This window comes from Cuculus canorus, chromosome 25 (genome assembly GCF_017976375.1).
Source record: "Cuculus canorus isolate bCucCan1 chromosome 25, bCucCan1.pri, whole genome shotgun sequence".
Taxonomy (NCBI): domain Eukaryota; kingdom Metazoa; phylum Chordata; class Aves; order Cuculiformes; family Cuculidae; genus Cuculus; species Cuculus canorus.
The window spans coordinates 5,755,228-5,774,892 of NC_071425.1; the positions used below are offsets into that span (position 1 = coordinate 5,755,228).

General features: G+C 54.1%; 3 protein-coding genes and 1 pseudogene across 3 annotated transcripts; 2 read left to right on the plus strand and 2 right to left on the minus strand.

The window, feature by feature from the left end:
- The first annotated feature begins 3,725 nt into the window (after nt 1-3,725).
- On the plus strand, nt 3,726-4,678 carry LOC128854552 (feather keratin Cos1-1/Cos1-3/Cos2-1). Its single transcript, XM_054088467.1, has 2 exons — nt 3,726-3,819; nt 4,058-4,678. Exon 2 carries the CDS (start codon nt 4,079-4,081, stop codon nt 4,382-4,384), a length of 306 nt encoding a protein of 101 aa, XP_053944442.1. The 5' UTR covers nt 3,726-3,819; nt 4,058-4,078; the 3' UTR covers nt 4,385-4,678.
- A 3,266-nt stretch (nt 4,679-7,944) lies between these two features.
- Nucleotides 7,945-9,073, minus strand: LOC128854563 (feather keratin Cos1-2-like). The gene is made up of 2 exons (XM_054088535.1): nt 9,044-9,073; nt 7,945-8,671 (listed from the first exon to the last, which is right to left on the minus strand). Exon 2 carries the CDS (start codon nt 8,648-8,650, stop codon nt 8,354-8,356), a length of 297 nt encoding a protein of 98 aa, XP_053944510.1. The 5' UTR covers nt 8,651-8,671; nt 9,044-9,073; the 3' UTR covers nt 7,945-8,353.
- Nucleotides 9,074-13,174: 4,101 nt separating this feature from the next.
- Nucleotides 13,175-13,997, plus strand: LOC128854557 (feather keratin Cos1-1/Cos1-3/Cos2-1-like; annotated as a pseudogene).
- Nucleotides 13,998-17,347: 3,350 nt separating this feature from the next.
- LOC104058527 (feather keratin Cos1-2) lies at nt 17,348-18,491 on the minus strand. Its single transcript, XM_054088497.1, has 2 exons — nt 18,456-18,491; nt 17,348-18,083 (listed from the first exon to the last, which is right to left on the minus strand). Exon 2 carries the CDS (start codon nt 18,060-18,062, stop codon nt 17,757-17,759), a length of 306 nt encoding a protein of 101 aa, XP_053944472.1. The 5' UTR covers nt 18,063-18,083; nt 18,456-18,491; the 3' UTR covers nt 17,348-17,756.
- Between the last annotated feature and the right edge of the window lie 1,174 nt (nt 18,492-19,665).

Consider the following 19,665-nt stretch of genomic DNA (forward strand, 5'->3'; position numbering starts at 1 on the left):
CCTCCCTGCCAGCGCAAAAAGCATGTTTCCCAAGGGAGCCTGCCTGCTGCCCTCCCCAATCTCGAGGAAGCATTTGAGAGTCCCTTCTGGCCCTCAGGTCAATTACACTGCGGGCAGAGGAAGCAGCAGCCACCTCACGGCTTGCATCGAGTCCATCAGGTAGCAGCAGTGGTTGAGCGGCAGGATTGGAACTCAGCTGTATCTGGAAGGATTTGGAGCTGTCATTCCTATTGGGCTTTTGCTTCAGCTGTGGGGCCCCATTGACACTGCTAAAACCATACAGGTGCTCCACGGATGAGCCACGTTGCGTTGCCATGGGTACCGTTCAATGTTTAACTCCTCATATTTCCAGTGAGCACATATGGCAGGATGCAGAGCAGAGGGTTGAGAAGAACTTGGAGGAAATAGTGTGAAGCAGCCCTGCAGTGTCTGGAAGTGCCCAGGTGAGCTCTGTTCCCCGTGTCTGGTTTCAAGCCCCATTGATCAGCAGGTGTGTGCAAGATGGGAACTAATTGAACAAAGCAACAGGAGCAGAAACTTTCAGCAGGGTCTGTAGCAACTTTCAGGCTTCCTGAAGGCAACTCTTAGGTCAGGATTGTGCGGTGAGAGGGGTCAAGGAGCTCCGGTAGGGGCAAATAGGGCCTGCATTCCCACTTTTGCTCTACCTTGTTGTTCCCTATCCAGCTCTCCCAACTCCAGCACTGGCCGTGCTCCAGACACACACCATCCTTCTTCTGCTCGGCCATCACCAGCACCCTGGCACCCTGACATGCACAGGTCACAATCTCACTGCCTGGGGAAGTTAATCTTAGTACGGACGCTCTGACTCCACCATTTGCAACCAGGCAGGCTGGTGAGGACAACTGCCATCCCGTTGTTCCTCAATGTGTACATGAGGGGTTTCATCATATCTCCTAAGATGCCATAAGCCGGTAGAAGAGAGCAGCCATGCTGTACAGGGTGCGCTGGGAACCTGGAGTCAGGTACGGGTACCTAATAAATGTTCATCAGTCTGTGTTGGGCAGGGAAAGTGGAGTAGGACAATGTCTGTGCAGGGCACAGATCTTCAGGATGGCAGAAATCATGCTGATGTAGGAGGTGAGCATGAGGATGAACCAGCTCATAGATAACAACCCCACATCAAGGAACATCCCCTTGTCATTCAGTTCTGTGTCCCTGCAGGCCAGCCTTAGCATGGCTGGGATGTGAAAAGCAGCAGGGAGGATGTAGCGTCCTTAGTTCCTTTAGCCCCAGGCAGGGCAGGATGGGAGAGTGGTTTGGAGGGTGGAGTGCAGGTCAGACACACGGTCACCTCTACATGTGGGCCCTGCAGTCCACGAGGGCTCCACACCACCACACATGGCAGCAAGACAAGTAGCGGCTCTCTCTGCCTTTTCTCATATGTGAGATGCTCTGCTCCCTTCATCAGCCCTGTGGCCCTTCGCTCTTCAGAATGGTCATGTCTGTCTCGTACTGGGGAAGCGGGCACCAGGCACAGTCCTCCAGGCCTGACCTCAGCAGTGCTGAAGGAAGAGGACAGATTACATCCCCCGAGCTGCTGCCAATGCTTTGCTTAATAGAGACCAGGATACTCCGGTCTTCTTTGCAACAACGGCACATTGCTTGCTCGTGATCAACTGGGTGCCGGCCTGGAAGCCCAGCTCCATGTCTGCCCAGGTGCTTTCCATCTGGGGGGCCCAGCAGGTGCTGTTGTTTGCGGTTGTTGTCCAGGGGCAACATGAGGTTCCTGTCCAGTCATTTCTTCTTCTTCTCACAGACAGAAGGGGGGAGCAAGAGAAAAGGATGGGGCCTGTCTGTGGGGCCTTCCTTCAAAGGGGCCTCCAGGAAAGATGGGGACAGGCTTCACAGCAAGGCCTGTTATCACAGGACAAGGAGCAATGACGTTAAACTAAAGGAGAGGAGATTTAGACCGGAAAGAAATTTTTGCAACGAAGGTGGTGAAAGGCAGGTGTCCCAGGGAGGCAGCAGAGGGCCCATCCCTGGAAACATTCAAGGGCAGGTTGCATGGGGATCTGAGAAACGCGACTGAGAAAAAGACGTTCCTGCTTCTGCAGGGGACTTGGACCAGATGACCGGTAAATGTCCCTTTCATCTCGGAGAACTCTGTGATTCTACGTGCAGTGATTCTTTGTCATGTGGGATTCCTTGGGCATCCAAAGAGAAACACAGGAACGGTGCCCATTTTCCTGACAACTTTGTCACAACCAAGCCCACAGCAATGACCCAGGCATCCATCAGCTGCCTGCACGGGATGCCACCAGCAGCAAAGCGGAGCCTTCTGCCCATACTTAGGTGTTTCTGTCCCAGAAATCACAGAATCACAGAATCACAAGGTTGAAAAGGACCCATTGGATCATTGAGTCCAACCATTCCTAACACTCCCTAAACCATGTCCCTCAGCACTTCATCCACCCGTTCCTTAAACACCTCCAGGGAAGGCGACTCGACCACCTCCCTGGGCAGCTGTTCCAGTACCCAATGACTCTTACTGTGAAGAATTTTTTTCTGATATCCAACCTGAACCTCCCGGACGGAGCTTGAGGCCATTCCCTCTAGTCCTGTCCCCTGTCACTCGGGAGAAGAGGCCAGCTCCCTCCTCTCCACAACCTCCTTTCAGGTAGTTGTAGAGAGCAATAAGGTCTCCCCTCAGCCTCCTCTTCTCCAGGCTAAACAACCCCAGCTCTCTCAGCCGCTCCTCGTAAGACTTGTTCTCCAGCCCCTTCACCAGCTTCGTTGCTCTTCTCTGGACACGCTCCAGAGCCTCAACATCCTTCTTGTGGTGAGGGGTCCAGAACTGAACACAGTATTCGAGGTGCGGTCTCACCAGTGCCGAGTACAGAGGGAGAATAACCTCACTGGACCTGCTGGTGACCCCATTTCTGATCCAAGCCAAGATGCTGTTGGCCTTCTTGGCCACCTGGGCACACTGCTGGCTCATGTTCTGTCGGCTGTCAACCAGCACCCCCAGGTCCTTCTCTTCCGTGCAGCTCTCCAGCCATTCTTCCCCCAGTCTGTAGCTGCACAAGGTTGTTGTGCCCCAAGTGCAGGACCCAATGTTTGGCCTTGTTAAACCTCCTGCCATTGGTCTCGGCCCAGCAGTCCAGCCTGTTCAGGTCCCTTTGCAGAGCCTCCCTACCCTCCAGCAGGTCGACACTTCCTCCCAGCTTAGTGTCATCTGCAAACTTGCTGAGGGTGCACTCGATGCCTTCATCCAGGTCATTGGTAAAGACATTGAACAGAGCTGGACCCAGTACTGAGCCCTGAGGAACCCCACTTGCGACTGGCCTCCAGCTGGAGTTAACTCCATTGACCACCACTCTCTGGGCCATCCAACCAGTTTTCAACCCAGGAGAGTGTGCGCCTGTCCAGGCCAGAGGCTGACAGTTTCTGCAGCAGAATGCTGTGAGAAACTGTGTCAAAGGCTTTACTGAAGTCCAAGAAGACTACATCCACAGCCTTTCCCCCATCCAGTAGTTGAGTGATTTTGTCATAGAAGGTGATCAGGTTAGTTTGGCAAGATCTGCCTTTCGTCGGGCTTCTCATCCCGGCACGTACAAAAGCCCTCATGTGGGAAAGCACAGGGCATCAGGCAGGAAATGAGAAGGCAGCAGGGCAGGAAACCAGGACACAGCCCATGCCATTAGCTGGGATGCTTTGCATTTGACTGGAGCTTGTCAGAAAATTGTCCCTTGCCCAGAGGGAGGCTCTGTGCCTGAGGCAGGGCAGGAGCACTATAAAAGGCAGCCCAGCTCCCTGCTCTCTCATCCACTCCTCTCACCACCTTTCCTTGGCAACCAGGTGAGTGTGAAGCCACTTCTCCTCCTCCTTCAAGGCCAGGTCTGTCCTCGAGCTGGTTCTCCTGGGAGGGGGAAGGGCAGAGCAGGTCTTGCCCAGAGAGGGGCTGGGACTTGGATGAGGTGTCTGCTGGGATTTGAGCTGGGCAGGGTCTGCTGGGCCAGGAGGTGTCTTGCCTCCCCCTGGATTGGGTTCATTGCGGCTGCTCAGATGTCCCCATGCTCCCTTTCTTCTCTCGCAGGTGCACCTCCAGCCCCAAGCCATGTCCTGCTGCAACCCATGCCAGCCCTGCCAGCCCTGTGGCCCGTGCCCGCTGGCCAGCAGCTGCAATGAGTGCTGTGTCCGACAGTGCCAGGACTCCGTTGTGGTCATCGAGCCCTCTCCTGTTGTGGTGACCCTGCCTGGACCCATCCTCAGCTCCTTCCCTCAGAACACCGCCGTGGGCTCCTCCACCTCCGCTGCTGTTGGCAGCATCCTCAGCTCTAACGGAGTGCCCATCTCCTCCGGGGGCCTTGACCTCTCCTGCATCACCAGCGGCTACTGTGGCACCAGATGTCGGCCCTGCTAAATCTGCCGGCAGCGTCTCTGGAGAGGAACCTAAAGGACTGGACACAAGATAGAGCTTAGGGGCATTGTGTTTAGAGCTTTAGGCCATTGGTTTCTTCTCCACTCTCCTCTCTTTCCTCTGCTTTTGCCTTGTCCCAGTGCCAGCCTAGTTGTGACCTGTTGGCTTCTATCCCTCTGCAGGTCAGGCAGACGGACACTCCACAGGAGCTCCACTGCATCTTTGTGTGTACCCGTGGTGCTCCCTGTGAGCCAACTCCTCTTCTTCTTTAGACTCATTAAAGTTTTGCTGCATCCATGCCTGGGTCTCTGAGTCTTCCTTCCTTCTGGGGAAACTCTTCCCATCTACTCAGATTTACAGGTGGCTTTCCGTACAGGATCGTGTGGGGTGCAACAGGGAGCCTTCCTCATTCTGCAAAGAAGGAGAGGCCAGGACTCAGAGCACCGAGTTGTCCTTTTCTCCCTGTCCCTTAGAGCTGGCAAAATTGTTCCTGGTTACTCCTGAGCCAAGGGCCACCAGTCCTTCCAGCCTTACAGCACCTCTTGACAGATAAGCCTGGAGTGCTTGGCCCTGGAGCAGGTTCTGTGAATGGGGCGCCCAAGCACTGCTGCCCTTGAGGGAGGATCCCATGGCTGGGGGAAGGCAATGGATGATGTCAGCAGACCCCCTGGCTCTTAGGAAATGATAGAATCATTAAGGTTGGAAAAGATCCTTAAGCTCATGCAGTCTAACTTTCAACTTGAGCTCACCATGCCTACTAAACCATGTCCCAAAGTGTCCTGGCTAGACGTCTTTTGAATACTTCCAAGGATGAGGACCCTACCCTGTGTAGTCCGTTCCCATGCTTGAGAACCCTTTTGGTGATGTTGTCTTTCCTCATCGCCAGTCTAATAATCCTCCCCTGGAACAACTTGAGACCATTTTCTCTTCTCTTGTTGCTTGCTATCGGAAGAAGAGAGCAGCACCCATCTCATCACAACCTCCTTTCCAGGAGGTGCAGAGAGTGATGAGGTCTCATCTCAGCCTTCTCCTCTCTGGCCTAAAAAGACCTTGGTCTCTTAGCTGCTCCCACAACCCCTGTGCTCCAGAGGCATCCTGACTCCATTCCCCTTCTCTGGCTGTGCTCCAGCCCCTCAGTGTCTTTCATCTTGTGAGGACCCTGAAAACCAAACCCAGGATTCAAGGTGTGGCCTCACCAGTACTGAGCACTGCTGTTGGACATCTGGGCCACCTGGGCCAATGCTGAATCATGTTCAGCCACTGTTAACCAGCACCCTCAGCTCCTTTTCTGATGGCACATTTCCAGCCACTCTTCACCAAGCCTGGATCATTTGATGGGCTTGTTGTGACTCAAGTGCAGAGCCTTCCTATCTGCTAGAGCATACACTAAACTCCTGCCCGGTTTGGTGACATCTGCAAATTGACTGAGGGAGCCCTCAATCCCCTCATGCAGATCATTGAGAAAGCTATTAAATAAGACCGACCCCAACACTCACCCCCGGGGACACCACATGTGAGTGACTGTCAACTGGTTTGAGTTCTGTTCACTACAATTCTCTGGGCTTGGCCATCCATCTGATTTTTTTTCCCAGCAAAGAATATGCCCACCCAAGCCACAGACCACCAGCTTCCTCTGATGACGGGCGTCATCTGGCAAATGCCAAACCCTTTTCCCAGGAAGATTGTTTTGAAACAAAAGATTTCCAATGCAGAGCCAGTGGAGAATTTCACTGCTTTGGAGATGGCATGTGATGCTGGCAACATCTCATGCTGTGTTTGTGCTGTTTTTTGGTGTTATTGGCTCCAGCTTTAGAGTTTACTACTGTTGCCCTGCCAGTATCTCCAGGCGCTCGCTCCTTTCTTAATAGCTCCTCACTCTGGACAAGAGCCAGTCTCTCCTGTCCCCACAGAGCCAGCAGAAGACTGAAACCTCAAAGCTCTTACACTATTCAGGAGTGACGACCCTGGGAAGCAGCTCAGTGCATCAAAGGCTGCCTGGAGAGGCTGCATGAAAAGAGTTAGCCTGTGTTTGAGTCTCTCCTCGGTGAGACCTGAGTGCTGTGGCCCCATCTGTGTCCCTGAGACAATGGGGAACTGACACTGAGTCAGTCTCTGCCACTACCTGCAAGAGATGGGACTGAGGATCTTCTCTGCTGAAGCAGGGACAGGACGGCTGAAGCAGGACCGATTCCCAGGCAGCATTGCTGGAGGAGTCTAAGGGATCATACAGAGAGAGGAAGAAAAGGCCAAGGAGGTTGACATCTTCCTCCTGAAGGCAGCTTAGGGGTTAAGAAAGTTGACACCTTGAAGTGCAGCCCACCTGCCTGTGGAAACAACAGCCACCCCTCTTAGGGTAAGCCATGAGGGAAGGAAAGAGGAGGACAGGGCACATTCTCCCAGGAGCCCTTGGAGGCCAAGGGAAGGCTGGCAGGGCTGGCAGCAGCCGGGGTCCTTCCTGTCCAAGGATCAGAAGAGAAGAACTCACCGCAGTGCCCCAGACTGTCAGCACCTGACTCCACCAGATCCTTCCAGCCCTCAGTCTGTGTCTTCTGCCCACACCGACTCATCCTTGTCCCAGAAATCACAAGGCCTCTCATCCCAGCACCCAGAGACTCATCTGTGAACATCCGCTCACCTGGGCCCTGAGCCTGCTTAGGGGGGACCTGCCTGACCCTCTCTCTGTTGGGCACTGACTCCTGGGTGACCATGACAATCCTTCCACTCTGGCCTCTCCTTAGGGACATCTTAATCTCTTCGTTACAGTAATTAATCTCTGCTGCACCCCAGTCACGGGCTCTGTGTTGTCCTTTCCTCTCTGGATGCCCTTGAAAGCCACCCAGGGAGAAAGAAATTACAGTGCGGGGGAACTAATGGGTGAGCAACGGACCCTCTCTCCTTCCTGGACTAACGGGAAGGCAGGACACACTGACTGTGGGCCTCCTCCTGTCCCTTAGGGCTGAGAAGGACATCAGCCGGTGAGCATCAGTGCATTCTTTGCTGTTCCTCTGCCCAGAAAGATTCCCCTTGGCCTCGGAGGGTGAGCCCAGCTCGTGCTGCCTTCATGGGAGAATCCCAGTGCTGCAGGAGAACCTGGCAGGTCAGGGGCCCCAGAAGCATTCAAAGTGGTTCCTCTTGCTCTGGAGGGAGCTGTGCTGGGGGAGAAGACTCAGCTTGTCTGAGGCACAGGGACAAGCCAAAAGGAAAGGAAAGAGAGAGAGAGAAGGCTGTGGAAGAAGGAATAAACGGGTCAAAGATCTAAAGACAGTGCTTCAAAGCTCTTTCTCCTGTACAGCATCACGCTCTGATGAGCGCCTTAGGAGGTCCTTCTCCAGGGACATTGCCGGCTGATTTAACAAATCTGATATTTGTTGCCACAGCTCCAAAACAGAAGGACAGTAAGTGATTCATTGTCAAGCGTCCCACTCTCCCCTTCCTCTGGGAATGATCAAAGGACCACATATGCCACCAAATTTCCTCCCACCACCCCAGACCAAGTGTTGTTTTCTTTTCTCTGACAAGAAGAGAAAAGGACACACAAAAAAGTATTGTGTGGAGGCAGAGGCTGGAATGCAGAAAGCTTTAATGACTCTGAAGGGGCAGTGAGGTCACTCCAAGAAGAGGTGGCAGCCAGAGCAGGGAGAGCACTAGCAGCTCTCAAAAGTCTATGCCCATTGGCCACAGCGTAGATCCTGCAGGGCACACATCTGCTGATACATGGAGGGAGAGGGGTCAGCAGATCCCCTGTGATGGCTTTGAGGATCTTGTAGCCCAGAAGAACAGAAGACAAGGAAGAGATGAGAGAGAGAGGAAGGCTGGGAAGTCAAACTGTGGCCATGTTTTCAGAGATCCCCAGTTGCTCTCCTTAGCAAGGGCAGCACTGGAGGCTCAGCGTTGGCCAGGAGCTCTGTCCTTAGGTCAGAATAGAGGTCTGGATTCCTGGAGGTCCTCATCTGGGCTATCACCAGAGCAGATTTAGCAGGGCCGACATCTGGTGCCACAGTAGCCGCTGGTGATGCAGGAGAGGTCAAGGCCCCCGGAGGAGATGGGCACTCCGTTAGAGCTGAGGATGCTGCCCACAGCAGCGGAGGTGGAGGAGCCCACGGCGGTGTTCTGAGGGAAGGAGCTGAGGATGGGTCCGGGCAGGGTCACCACCACTGCGGAGGGCTGGATGGCGATGGTGGAGCTCTGGCACTGTCGGACACAGCACTCATTGCAGCTGCTGGCCAGCGGGCACGGGCCGCAGGGCTGGCACGGGTTGCAGCAGGACATGGCTTGGGGCTGGAGGAGAACCTGGACAGAGAGCAGAGAGGAGTCAGAGCACGCAGACGTGTGAGGAGCAGATTGCCCCCAATCCATCACACCACTGCAAAGGGGTCAAATGGATCTGCTGACTTGGGAGGTAGAATGTTGCCAGTGTGTCCAAAGGCTTTCTTGGCCTCCTCCAGAGATTGTTTTGCAAAGCGTCACCAGCCCCAGAGAGGCTGCTGCCTATTTCTTCAAAGAAAAGCCTCTTCACACAAGACCCCAATACAGGTTGTCAGAGAAATTTGCCCATCTCCCCCCTCCCATGATAAGCAGCACCGCAAGCCAGCAGAGGAGGGAGGAGCAGGAATCTGCATGACCAGAAAATGGAAGGACAGGAGGCAAGGGCTTCAGACTCACCTGGTTCCCAAGGAGAAGGAGGCGAGAGAAGTGGATGACAGAGCGAGGAGCTGCTCTGGCTTTCATAGTGGCCCTGACCTGCCCCAGGCCCAGACGCAGCTTCCACAGAAGTGGCAATTTTCTAAGGTGCTCATGGTGGTCGAAAATATCCCAGCTAATGACATGGGCTGGGTGCTTGTTTTCCCCAACCCTGCCTGTTCATTTCCTGCCTTGTGCCATGCCCCTTCCCTCCTGGAGGCTTCTTCTGCATGCTGGGATGGAGACATTCCAGGATTTCTGGGTCAAGAATGTGTCAGTGCCAGGAGAAGACTCAGTTCAAATGCCGCATGGGTGCCATCTGGGTATTTTAATTCCCTCCCTGCCAGCGCAAAAAGCATGTTTCCCAAGGGAGCCTGCCTGCTGCCCGCCCCAATCTCGAGGAAGCATTTGAGAGTCCCTTCTGGCCCTCAGGTCAATTACACTGCGGGCAGAGGAAGCAGCAGCCACCTCACGGCTTGCATCGAGTCCATCAGGTAGCAGCAGTGGTTGAGTGGCAGGATTGGAACTCAGCTGTATCTGGAAGGATTTGGAGCTGTCATTCCTATTGGGCTTTTGCTTCAGCTGTGGGGCCCCATTGACACTGCTAAAACCATACAGGTGCTCCACGGATGAGCCACGTTGCGTTGCCATGGGTACCGTTCAATGTTTAACTCCTCATATTTCCAGTGAGCACATATGGCAGGATGCAGAGCAGAGGGTTGAGAAGAACTTGGAGGAAATAGTGTGAAGCAGCCCTGCAGTGTCTGGAAGTGCCCAGGTGAGCTCTGTTCCCCGTGTCTGGTTTCAAGCCCCATTGATCAGCAGGTGTGTGCAAGATGGGAACTAATTGAACAAAGCAACAGGAGCAGAAACTTTCAGCAGGGTCTGTAGCAACTTTCAGGCTTCCTGAAGGCAACTCTTAGGTCAGGATTGTGCGGTGAGAGGGGTCAAGGAGCTCCGGTACGGGCAAATAGGGCCTGCATTCCCACTTTTGCTCTACCTTGTTGTTCCCTATCCAGCTCTCCCAACTCCAGCACTGGCCGTGCTCCAGACACACACCATCCTTCTTCTGCTCGGCCATCACCAGCACCCTGGCACCCTGCCATGCACAGGTCACAATCTCACTGCCTGGGAAGTTAATCTTAGTACGGACGCTCTGACTCCACCATTTGCAACCAGGCAGGCTGGTGAGGACAACTGCCATCCCGTTGTTCCTCAATGTGTACATGAGGGGTTTCATCATATCTCCTAAGATGTCATAAGCTGGTAGAAGAGAGCACCATGCTGTACAGGGTGCGCTGGGAACCTGGAGTCAGGTACGGGTACCTAATAAATGTTCATCAGTCTGTGTTGGGCAGGGAAAGTGGAGTAGGACAATGTCTGTGCAGGGCACAGATCTTCAGGATGGCAGAAATCATGCTGATGTAGGAGGTGAGCATGAGGATGAACCAGCTCATAGATAACAACCCCACATCAAGGAACATCCCCTTGTCATTCAGTTCTGTGTCCCTGCAGGCCAGCCTTAGCATGGCTGGGATGTGAAAAGCAGCAGGGAGGATGTAGCGTCCTTAGTTCCTTTAGCCCCAGGCAGGGCAGGATGGGAGAGTGGTTTGGAGGGTGGAGTGCAGGTCAGACACACGGTCACCTCTACATGTGGGCCCTGCAGTCCACGAGAGCTCCACACCACCACACATGGCAGCAAGACAAGTAGCGGCTCTCTCTGCCTTTTCTCATATGTGAGATGCTCTGCTCCCTTCATCAGCCCTGTGGCCCTTCGCTCTTCAGAATGGTCATGTCTGTCTCGTACTGGGGAAGCGGGCACCAGGCACAGTCCTCCAGGCCTGACCTCAGCAGTGCTGAAGGAAGAGGACAGATTACATCCCCCGAGCTGCTGCCAATGCTTTGCTTAATAGAGACCAGGATACTCCGGTCTTCTTTGCAACAACGGCACATTGCTTGCTCGTGATCAACTGGGTGCCGGCCTGGAAGCCCAGCTCCATGTCTGCCCAGGTGCTTTCATCTGGGGGGCCCAGCAGGTGCTGTTGTTTGCGGTTGTTGTCCAGGGGGGCAACATGAGGTTCCTGTCCAGTCATTTCTTCTTCTTCTCACAGACAGAAGGGGGGAGCAAGAGAAAAGGGATGGGGCCTGTCTGTGGGGCCTTCCTTCAAGGGGCCTCCAGGGAAAGATGGGGACAGGCTTCACAGCAAGGCCTGTTATCACAGGACAAGGAGCAATGACGTTAAACTAAAGGAGAGGAGATTTAGACCGGAAAGAAATTTTTTGCAACGAAGGTGGTGAAAGGCAGGTGTCCCAGGGAGGCAGCAGAGGGCCCATCCCTGGAAACATTCAAGGGCAGGTTGCATGGGGATCTGAGAAACGCGACTGAGAAAAAGACGTTCCTGCTTCTGCAGGGGACTTGGGACCAGATGACCGGTAAATGTCCCTTTCATCTCGGAGAACTCTGTGATTCTACGTGCAGTGATTCTTTGTCATGTGGGATTTCCTTGGGCATCCAAAGAGAAACACAGGAAACGGTGCCCATTTTCCTGACAACTTTGTCACAAACCAAGCCCACAGCAATGACCCAGGCATCCATCAGCTGCCTGCACGGGATGCCACCAGCAGCAAAGCGGAGCCTTCTGCCCATACTTAGGTGTTTCTGTCCCAGAAATCACAGAATCACAGAATCACAAGGTTGAAAAGGACCCATTGGATCATCGAGTCCAACCATTCCTAACACTCCCTAAACCATGTCCCTCAGCACTTCATCCACCCGTTCCTTAAACACCTCCAGGGAAGGCGACTCGACCACCTCCCTGGGCAGCTGTTCCAGTACCCAATGACTCTTACTGTGAAGAATTTTTTTCTGATATCCAACCTGAACCTCCCGGACGGAGCTTGAGGCCATTCCCTCTAGTCCTGTCCCCTGTCACTCGGGAGAAGAGGCCAGCTCCCTCCTCTCCACAACCTCCTTTCAGGTAGTTGTAGAGAGCAATAAGGTCTCCCCTCAGCCTCCTCTTCTCCAGGCTAAACAACCCCAGCTCTCTCAGCCGCTCCTCGTAAGACTTGTTCTCCAGCCCCTTCACCAGCTTCGTTGCTCTTCTCTGGACACGCTCCAGAGCCTCAACATCCTTCTTGTGGTGAGGGGTCCAGAACTGAACACAGTATTCGAGGTGCGGTCTCACCAGTGCCGAGTACAGAGGGAGAATACCTCACTGGACCTGCTGGTGACCCCCATTTCTGATCCAAGCCAAGATGCTGTTGGCCTTCTTGGCCACCTGGGCACACTGCTGGCTCATGTTCTGTCGGCTGTCAACCAGCACCCCCCAGGTCCTTCTCTTCCGTGGCAGCTCTCCAGCCATTCTTCCCCCAGTCTGTAGCTGCACAAGGTTGTTGTGCCCCAAGTGCAGGACCCAATGTTTGGCCTTGTTAAACCTCCTGCCATTGGTCTCGGCCCAGCAGTCCAGCCTGTTCAGGTCCCTTTGCAGAGCCTCCCTACCCTCCAGCAGGTCGACACTTCCTCCCAGCTTAGTGTCATCTGCAAACTTGCTGAGGGTGCACTCGATGCCTTCATCCAGGTCATTGGTAAAGACATTGAACAGAGCTGGACCCAGTACTGAGCCCTGAGGAACCCCACTTGCGACTGGCCTCCAGCTGGAGTTAACTCCATTGACCACCACTCTCTGGGCCATCCAACCAGTTTTCAACCCCAGGAGAGTGTGCGCCTGTCCAGGCCAGAGGCTGACAGTTTTCTGCAGCAGAATGCTGTGAGAAACTGTGTCAAAGGCTTTACTGAAGTCCAAGAAGACTACATCCACAGCCTTTCCCCCATCCAGTAGTTGAGTGATTTTGTCATAGAAGGTGATCAGGTTAGTTTGGCAAGATCTGCCTTTCGTCGGGCTTCTCATCCCGGCACGTACAAAAGCCCTCATGTGGGAAAGCACAGGGCATCAGGCAGGAAATGAGAAGGCAGCAGGGGCAGGAAACCAGGGACACAGCCCATGCCATTAGCTGGGATGCTTTGCATTTGACTGGAGCTTGTCAGAAAATTGTCCCTTGCCCAGAGGGAGGCTCTGTGCCTGAGGGCAGGGCAGGAGCACTATAAAAGGCAGCCCAGCTCCCTGCTCTCTCATCCACTCCTCTCACCACCTTTCCTTGGCAACCAGGTGAGTGTGAAGCCACTTCTCCTCCTCCTTCAAGGCCAGGTCTGTCCTCGAGCTGGTTCTCCTGGGAGGGGGAAGGGCAGAGCAGGTCTTGCCCAGAGAGGGGCTGGGACTTGGATGAGGTGTCTGCTGGGATTTGAGCTGGGCAGGGTCTGCTGGGCCAGGAGGTGTCTTGCCTCCCCCTGGATTGGGTTCATTGCGGCTGCTCAGATGTCCCCATGCTCCCTTTCTTCTCTCGCAGGTGCACCTCCAGCCCCAAGCCATGTCCTGCTGCAACCCATGCCAGCCCTGCCAGCCCTGTGGCCCGTGCCCGCTGGCCAGCAGCTGCAATGAGTGCTGCGTCCGACAGTGCCAGGACTCCGTTGTGGTCATCGAGCCCTCTCCTGTTGTGGTGACCCTGCCTGGACCCATCCTCAGCTCCTTCCCTCAGAACACCGCCGTGGGCTCCTCCACCTCCGCTGCTGTTGGCAGCATCCTCAGCTCTAACGGAGTGCCCATCTCCTCCGGGGGCCTTGACCTCTCCTGCATCACCAGCGGCTACTGTGGCACCAGATGTCGGCCCTGCTAAATCTGCCGGCAGCGTCTCTGGAGAGGAACCTAAAGGACTGGACACAAGATAGAGCTTAGGGGCATTGTGTTTAGAGCTTTGGGCCATTGGTTTCTTCTCCACTCTCCTCTCTTTCCTCTGCTTTTGCCTTGTCCCAGTGCCAGCCTAGTTGTGACCTGTTGGCTTCTATCCCTCTGCAGGTCAGGCAGACGGACACTCCACAGGAGCTCCACTGCATCTTGTGTGTACCGTGGTGCTCCCTGTGAGCCAACTCCTCTTCTTCTTTAGACTCATTAAAGTTTTGCTGCATCCATGCCTGGGTCTCTGAGTCTTCCTTCCTTCTGGGGAAACTCTTCCCATCTACTCAGATTTACAGGTGCTTTCCGTACAGGATCGTGTGGGGTGCAACAGGGAGCCTTCCTCATTCTGCAAAGAAGGAGAGGCCAGGACTCAGAGCACTGAGTTGTCCTTTTCTCCCTGTCCCTTAGAGCTGGCAAAATTGTTCCTGGTTACTCCTGAGCCAAGGGCCACCCAGTCCTTCCAGCCTTACAGCACCTCTTGACAGATAAGCCTGGAGGTGCTTGGGCCCTGGAGCAGGTTCTGTGAATGGGGCGCCCAAGCACTGCTGCCCTTGAGGGAGGATCCCATGGCTGGGGGAAGGCAATGGATGATGTTCAGCAGACCCCCTGGCTCTTAGGAAATGATAGAATCATTAAGGTTGGAAAAGATCCTAAGCTCATGCAGTCTAACTTTCAACTTTAGCTCACCATGCCTACTGAAACCATGTCCCAAGTGTCCTGGCTAGACGTCTTTTGAATACTTCCAAGGATGAGGACCCTACCCTGTGTAGTCCGTTCCCCATGCTTGAGAACCCTTTTGGTGATGTTGTCTTTCCTCATCGCCAGTCTAATAATCCTCCCCTGGAACAACTTGAGACCATTTTCTCTTCTCTTGTTGCTTGCTATCGGAAGAAGAGAGCAGCACCCATCTCATCACAACCTCCTTTCCAGGAGGTGCAGAGAGTGATGAGGTCTCATCTCAGCCTTCTCCTCTCTGGCCTAAAAAGACCTCGGTCTCTTAGCTGCTCCCACAACCCCTGTGCTCCAGAGGCATCCTGACTCCATTCCCCTTCTCTGGCTGTGCTCCAGCCCCTCAGTGTCTTTCATCTTGTGAGGACCCTGAAAACCAAACCCAGGATTCAAGGTGTGGCCTCACCAGTACTGAGCACTGCTGTTGGACATCTGGGCCACCTGGGCCAATGCTGAATCATGTTCAGCCACTGTTAACCAGCACCCTCAGCTCCTTTTCTGATGGCACATTCAGCCACTCTTCACCAAGCCTGGATCATTTGATGGGCTTGTTGTGACTCAAGTGCAGAGCCTTCCTATCTGCTAGAGCATACACTAAACTCCTGCCCGGTTTGGTGAACATCTGCAAATTGACTGAGGGAGCCCTCAATCCCCTCATGCAGATCATTGAGAAAGCTATTAATAAGACCGACCCCAAACACTCACCCCCGGGGACACCACATGTGAGTGACTGTCAACTGGTTTTGAGTTCTGTTCACTACAATTCTCTGGGCTTGGCCATCCATCTGATTTTTTTCCCAGCAAAGAATATGCCCACCCAAGCCACAGACCACCAGCTTCCTCTGATGACGGGCGTCATCTGGCAAATGCCAAACCCTTTTCCCAGGAAGATTGTTTGAAACAAAAGATTTCCAATGCAGAGCCAGTGGAGAATTTCACTGCTTTGGAGATGGCATGTGATTCTGGCAACATCTCATGCTGTGTTTGTGCTGGTTTTTTGGTGTTATTGGCTCCAGCTTTAGAGTTTACTACTGTTGCCCTGCCAGTATCTCCAGGCGCTCGCTCCTTTCTTAATAGCTCCTCACTCTGGACAAGAGCCAGTCTCTCCTGTCCCCACAGAGCCAGCAGAAGAATGAAACCTCAAAGCTCTTACACATTCAGGAGTGACGACCCTGGGAAGCAGCTCAGTGCATCAAAGGCTGCCTGGAGAGGCTGCATGAAAAGAGTTAGCCTGTGGTTTGAGTCTCTCCTCGGTGAGACCTGAGTGCTGTGGCCCCATCTGTGTCCCTGAGACAATGGGGAACTGACACTGAGTCAGTCTCTGCCACTACCTGCAAGAGATGGGACTGAGGATCTTCTCTGCTGAAGCAGGGACAGGACGGCTGAAGCAGGACCGATTCCAGGCAGCATTGCTGGAGGATTCTAAGGGATCATACAGAGAGAGGAAGAGAAAGGCCAAGGAGGTTGACATCTTCCCCTGAAGGCAGCTAGGGGTTAGAAAGTTGACACCTTGAAGTGCAGCCCACCTGCCTGTGGAAACACAGCCACCCCTCTTAGGGTAAGCCATGAGGGAAGGAAAGAGGAGGACAGGGCACATTCTCCCAGGAGCCCTTGGAGGCCAAGGGAAGGCTGGCAGGGCTGGCAGCAGCCGGGTCCTTCCTGTCCAAGGATCAGAAGAGAAGAACCTCACCGCAGTGCCCCAGACTGTCAGCACCTGACTCCACCAGATCCTTCCAGCCCTCAGTCTGTGTCTTCTGCCCACACCGACTCATCCTGTCCCAGAAATCACAGGCCTCTCATCCCAGCACCCAGAGACTCATCTGTGAACATCCGCTCACCTGGGCCCCTGAGCCTGCTTAGGGGGGACCTGCCTGACCCTCTCTCTGTTGGGCACTGACTCCTGGGTGACCATGACAATCCTTCCACTCTGGCCTCTCCTTAGGGACATCTTAATCTCTTCGTTACAGTAATTAATCTCTGCTGCACCCCAGTCACGGGCTCTGTGTTGTCCTTCCTCTCTGGATGCCCTTGAAAGCCACCCAGGGAGAAAGAAATTACAGTGCGGGGAACTAATGGGTGAGCAACGGACCCTCTCTCCTTCCTGGACTAACGGGAAGGCAGGACACACTGACTGTGGGCCTCCTCCTGTCCCTTAGGGCTGAGAAGGACATCAGCCGGTGAGCATCAGTGCATTCTTTGCTGTTCCTCTGCCCAGAAAGATTCCCCTTGGGCCTCGGAGGGTGAGCCCAGCTCGTTGCTGCCCTTCATGGGAGAATCCCAGTGCTGCAGGAGAACCTGGCAGGTCAGGGGCCCCAGAAGCATTCAAAGTGGTTCCTCTTGCTCTGAGGGAGCTGTGCTGGGGGAGAAGACTCAGCTTGTCTGAGGCACAGGGACAAGCCAAAAGGAAAGGAAAGAGAGAGAGAGAAGGCTGTGGAAGAAGGAATAAACGGGTCAAAGATCTAAAGACAGTGCTTCAAAGCTCTTTCTCCTGTACAGCATCACGCTCTGATGAGCGCCTTAGGAGGTCCTTCTCCAGGGACATTGCCGGCTGATTTAACAAATCTGATATTTGTTGCCACAGCTCCAAAACAGAAGGACAGTAAGTGATCCATTGTCAAGCGTCCCACTCTCCCCTTCCTCTGGGAATGATCAAAGGACCACATATGCCACCAAATTTCCTCCCACCACCCCAGACCAAGTGTTGTTTTCTTTTCTCTGACAAGAAGAGAAAAGGACACACAAAAAAGTATTGTGTGGAGGCAGAGGCTGGAATGCAGAAAGCTTTAATGACTCTGAAGGGGCAGTGAGGTCACTCCAAGAAGAGGTGGCAGCCAGAGCAGGGAGAGCACTAGCAGCTCTCAAAAGTCTATGCCCATTGGCCACAGCGTAGATCCTGCAGGGCACACATCTGCTGATACATGGAGGGAGAGGGGTCAGCAGATCCCCTGTGATGGCTTTGAGGATCTTGTAGCCCAGAAGAACAGAAGACAAGGAAGAGATGAGAGAGAGAGGAAGGCTGGGAAGTCAAACTGTGGCCATGTTTTCAGAGATCCCCAGTTGCTCTCCTTAGCAAGGGCAGCACTGGAGGCTCAGCGTTGGCCAGGAGCTCTGTCCTTAGTTCAGAATAGAGGTCTGGATTCCTGGAGGTCCTCATCTGGGCTATCACCAGAGCAGATTTAGCAGGGCCGACATCTGGTGCCACAGTAGCCGCTGGTGATGCAGGAGAGGTCAAGGCCCCCGGAGGAGATGGGCACTCCGTTAGAGCTGAGGATGCTGCCCACAGCAGCGGAGGTGGAGGAGCCCACGGCGGTGTTCTGAGGGAAGGAGCTGAGGATGGGTCCGGGCAGGGTCACCACAACTGCGGGGGGCTGGATGGCGATGGTGGAGCTCTGGCACTGTCGGACACAGCACTCATTGCAGCTGCTGGCCAGCGGGCACGGGCCGCAGGGCTGGCAGGGCTGGCACGGGTTGCAGCAGGACATGGCTTGGGGCTGGAGGAGAACCTGGACAGAGAGCAGAGAGGAGTCAGAGCACGCAGACGTGTGAGGAGCAGATTGCCCCCAATCCATCACACCACTGCAAAGGGGTCAAATGGATCTGCTGACTTGGGAGGTAGAATGTTGCCAGTGTGTCCAAAGGCTTTCTTGGCCTCCTCCAGAGATTGTTTTGCAAAGCGTCACCAGCCCCAGAGAGGCTGCTGCCTATTTCTTCAAAGAAAAGCCTCTTCACACAAGACCCCAATACAGGTTGTCAGAGAAATTTGCCCATCTCCCCCCTCCCATGATAAGCAGCACCGCAACCCAGCAGAGGAGGGAGGAGCAGGAATCTGCATGACCAGAAAATGGAAGGACAGGAGGCAAGGGCTTCAGACTCACCTGGTTCCCAAGGAGAAGGAGGTGAGAGAAGTGGATGAGAGAGCGAGGAGCTGCTCTGGCTTTTATGGTGGCCCTGACCTGCCCCAGGCCCAGACGCAGCTTCCACAGAAGTGGCAATTTTCTAAGGTGCTCATGGTGGTCGAAAATATCCCAGCTAATGACATGGGCTGGGTGCTTGTTTTCCCCAACCCTGCCTGTTCATTTCCTGCCTTGTGCCATGCCCCTTCCCTCCTGGAGGCTTCTTCTGCATGCTGGGATGGAGACATTCCAGGATTTCTGGGTCAAGAATGTGTCAGTGCCAGGAGAAGACTCAGCTCAAGTGCCGCATGGGTGCTGTGCAGGCAGCTGATGCTGGCCTGGGGTGCAGTGGTGGGGCTGTTAGTGACCGTGTTGACAGGCAGGGACCCTGCAGTCCTTGGCTGATCACCCAAGGCCTTTCCTTGAGAGAGAAGGTTTCTCCCTTTCCCTTCCTGCCAGCACAAGGAGGCCGTTCCCCTAGGGATGCTGCCTGCTGCCCTGCCCAGTCCTGAGGAAGCATTTGAGAGTCCGTGTTGCCCCCCCTGCTCCAATACAGTGGGGACAGTGGAAGCAAGCAGTTGCCTCACAGCTTCCATCGAATCCATCAGGCACCAGCACTGGCTGAGCCACAGCTTTGGAGCGCAGCAATATGTGGAAGGACTCAGGCCTTTCATTTATATCAGGCACCGCTTAAGTTAGAGGGCCCCATTGACAGCCCTAAAATGATAGAGATGCCCCATGGATGATCCGTGTTGCATCGCCATGTGTGCTGTTCAATGTTTCACTTCTCACATTTGTCTCATCAGTAGAATTGTACTGTGTCAGAAGGTGTTTTCTGGCTGCAATTGTCAACAGAATTGGCCTCTGCCATTTTAGTTGTAGCTTCTCAAATATGCAAGGGGAAAGAAGAAAGCTCTCAGCAATCGATGTGACCAATGAGCACGAGCATGGATGCTGTGTGAGAAAGAGAGGAGCTGTGCAGGACTGGTGCATCTCTACGATCCCTTAGCTCAAAGATCAGAGGCTCCCCACAGGATGGGGGATGTCTTTGAGGTCTTCCTTAAAGGGGGCCACCAGAAAAGATGGGGACAGGCTTGATAGCAAGGTCTGTTGTGACAGGACGAGGAGCAATGACACTAATCAATAGGAGAGGGGATTTGAACTGGAGATAAGGAAGAAAACTTTGCAAAGA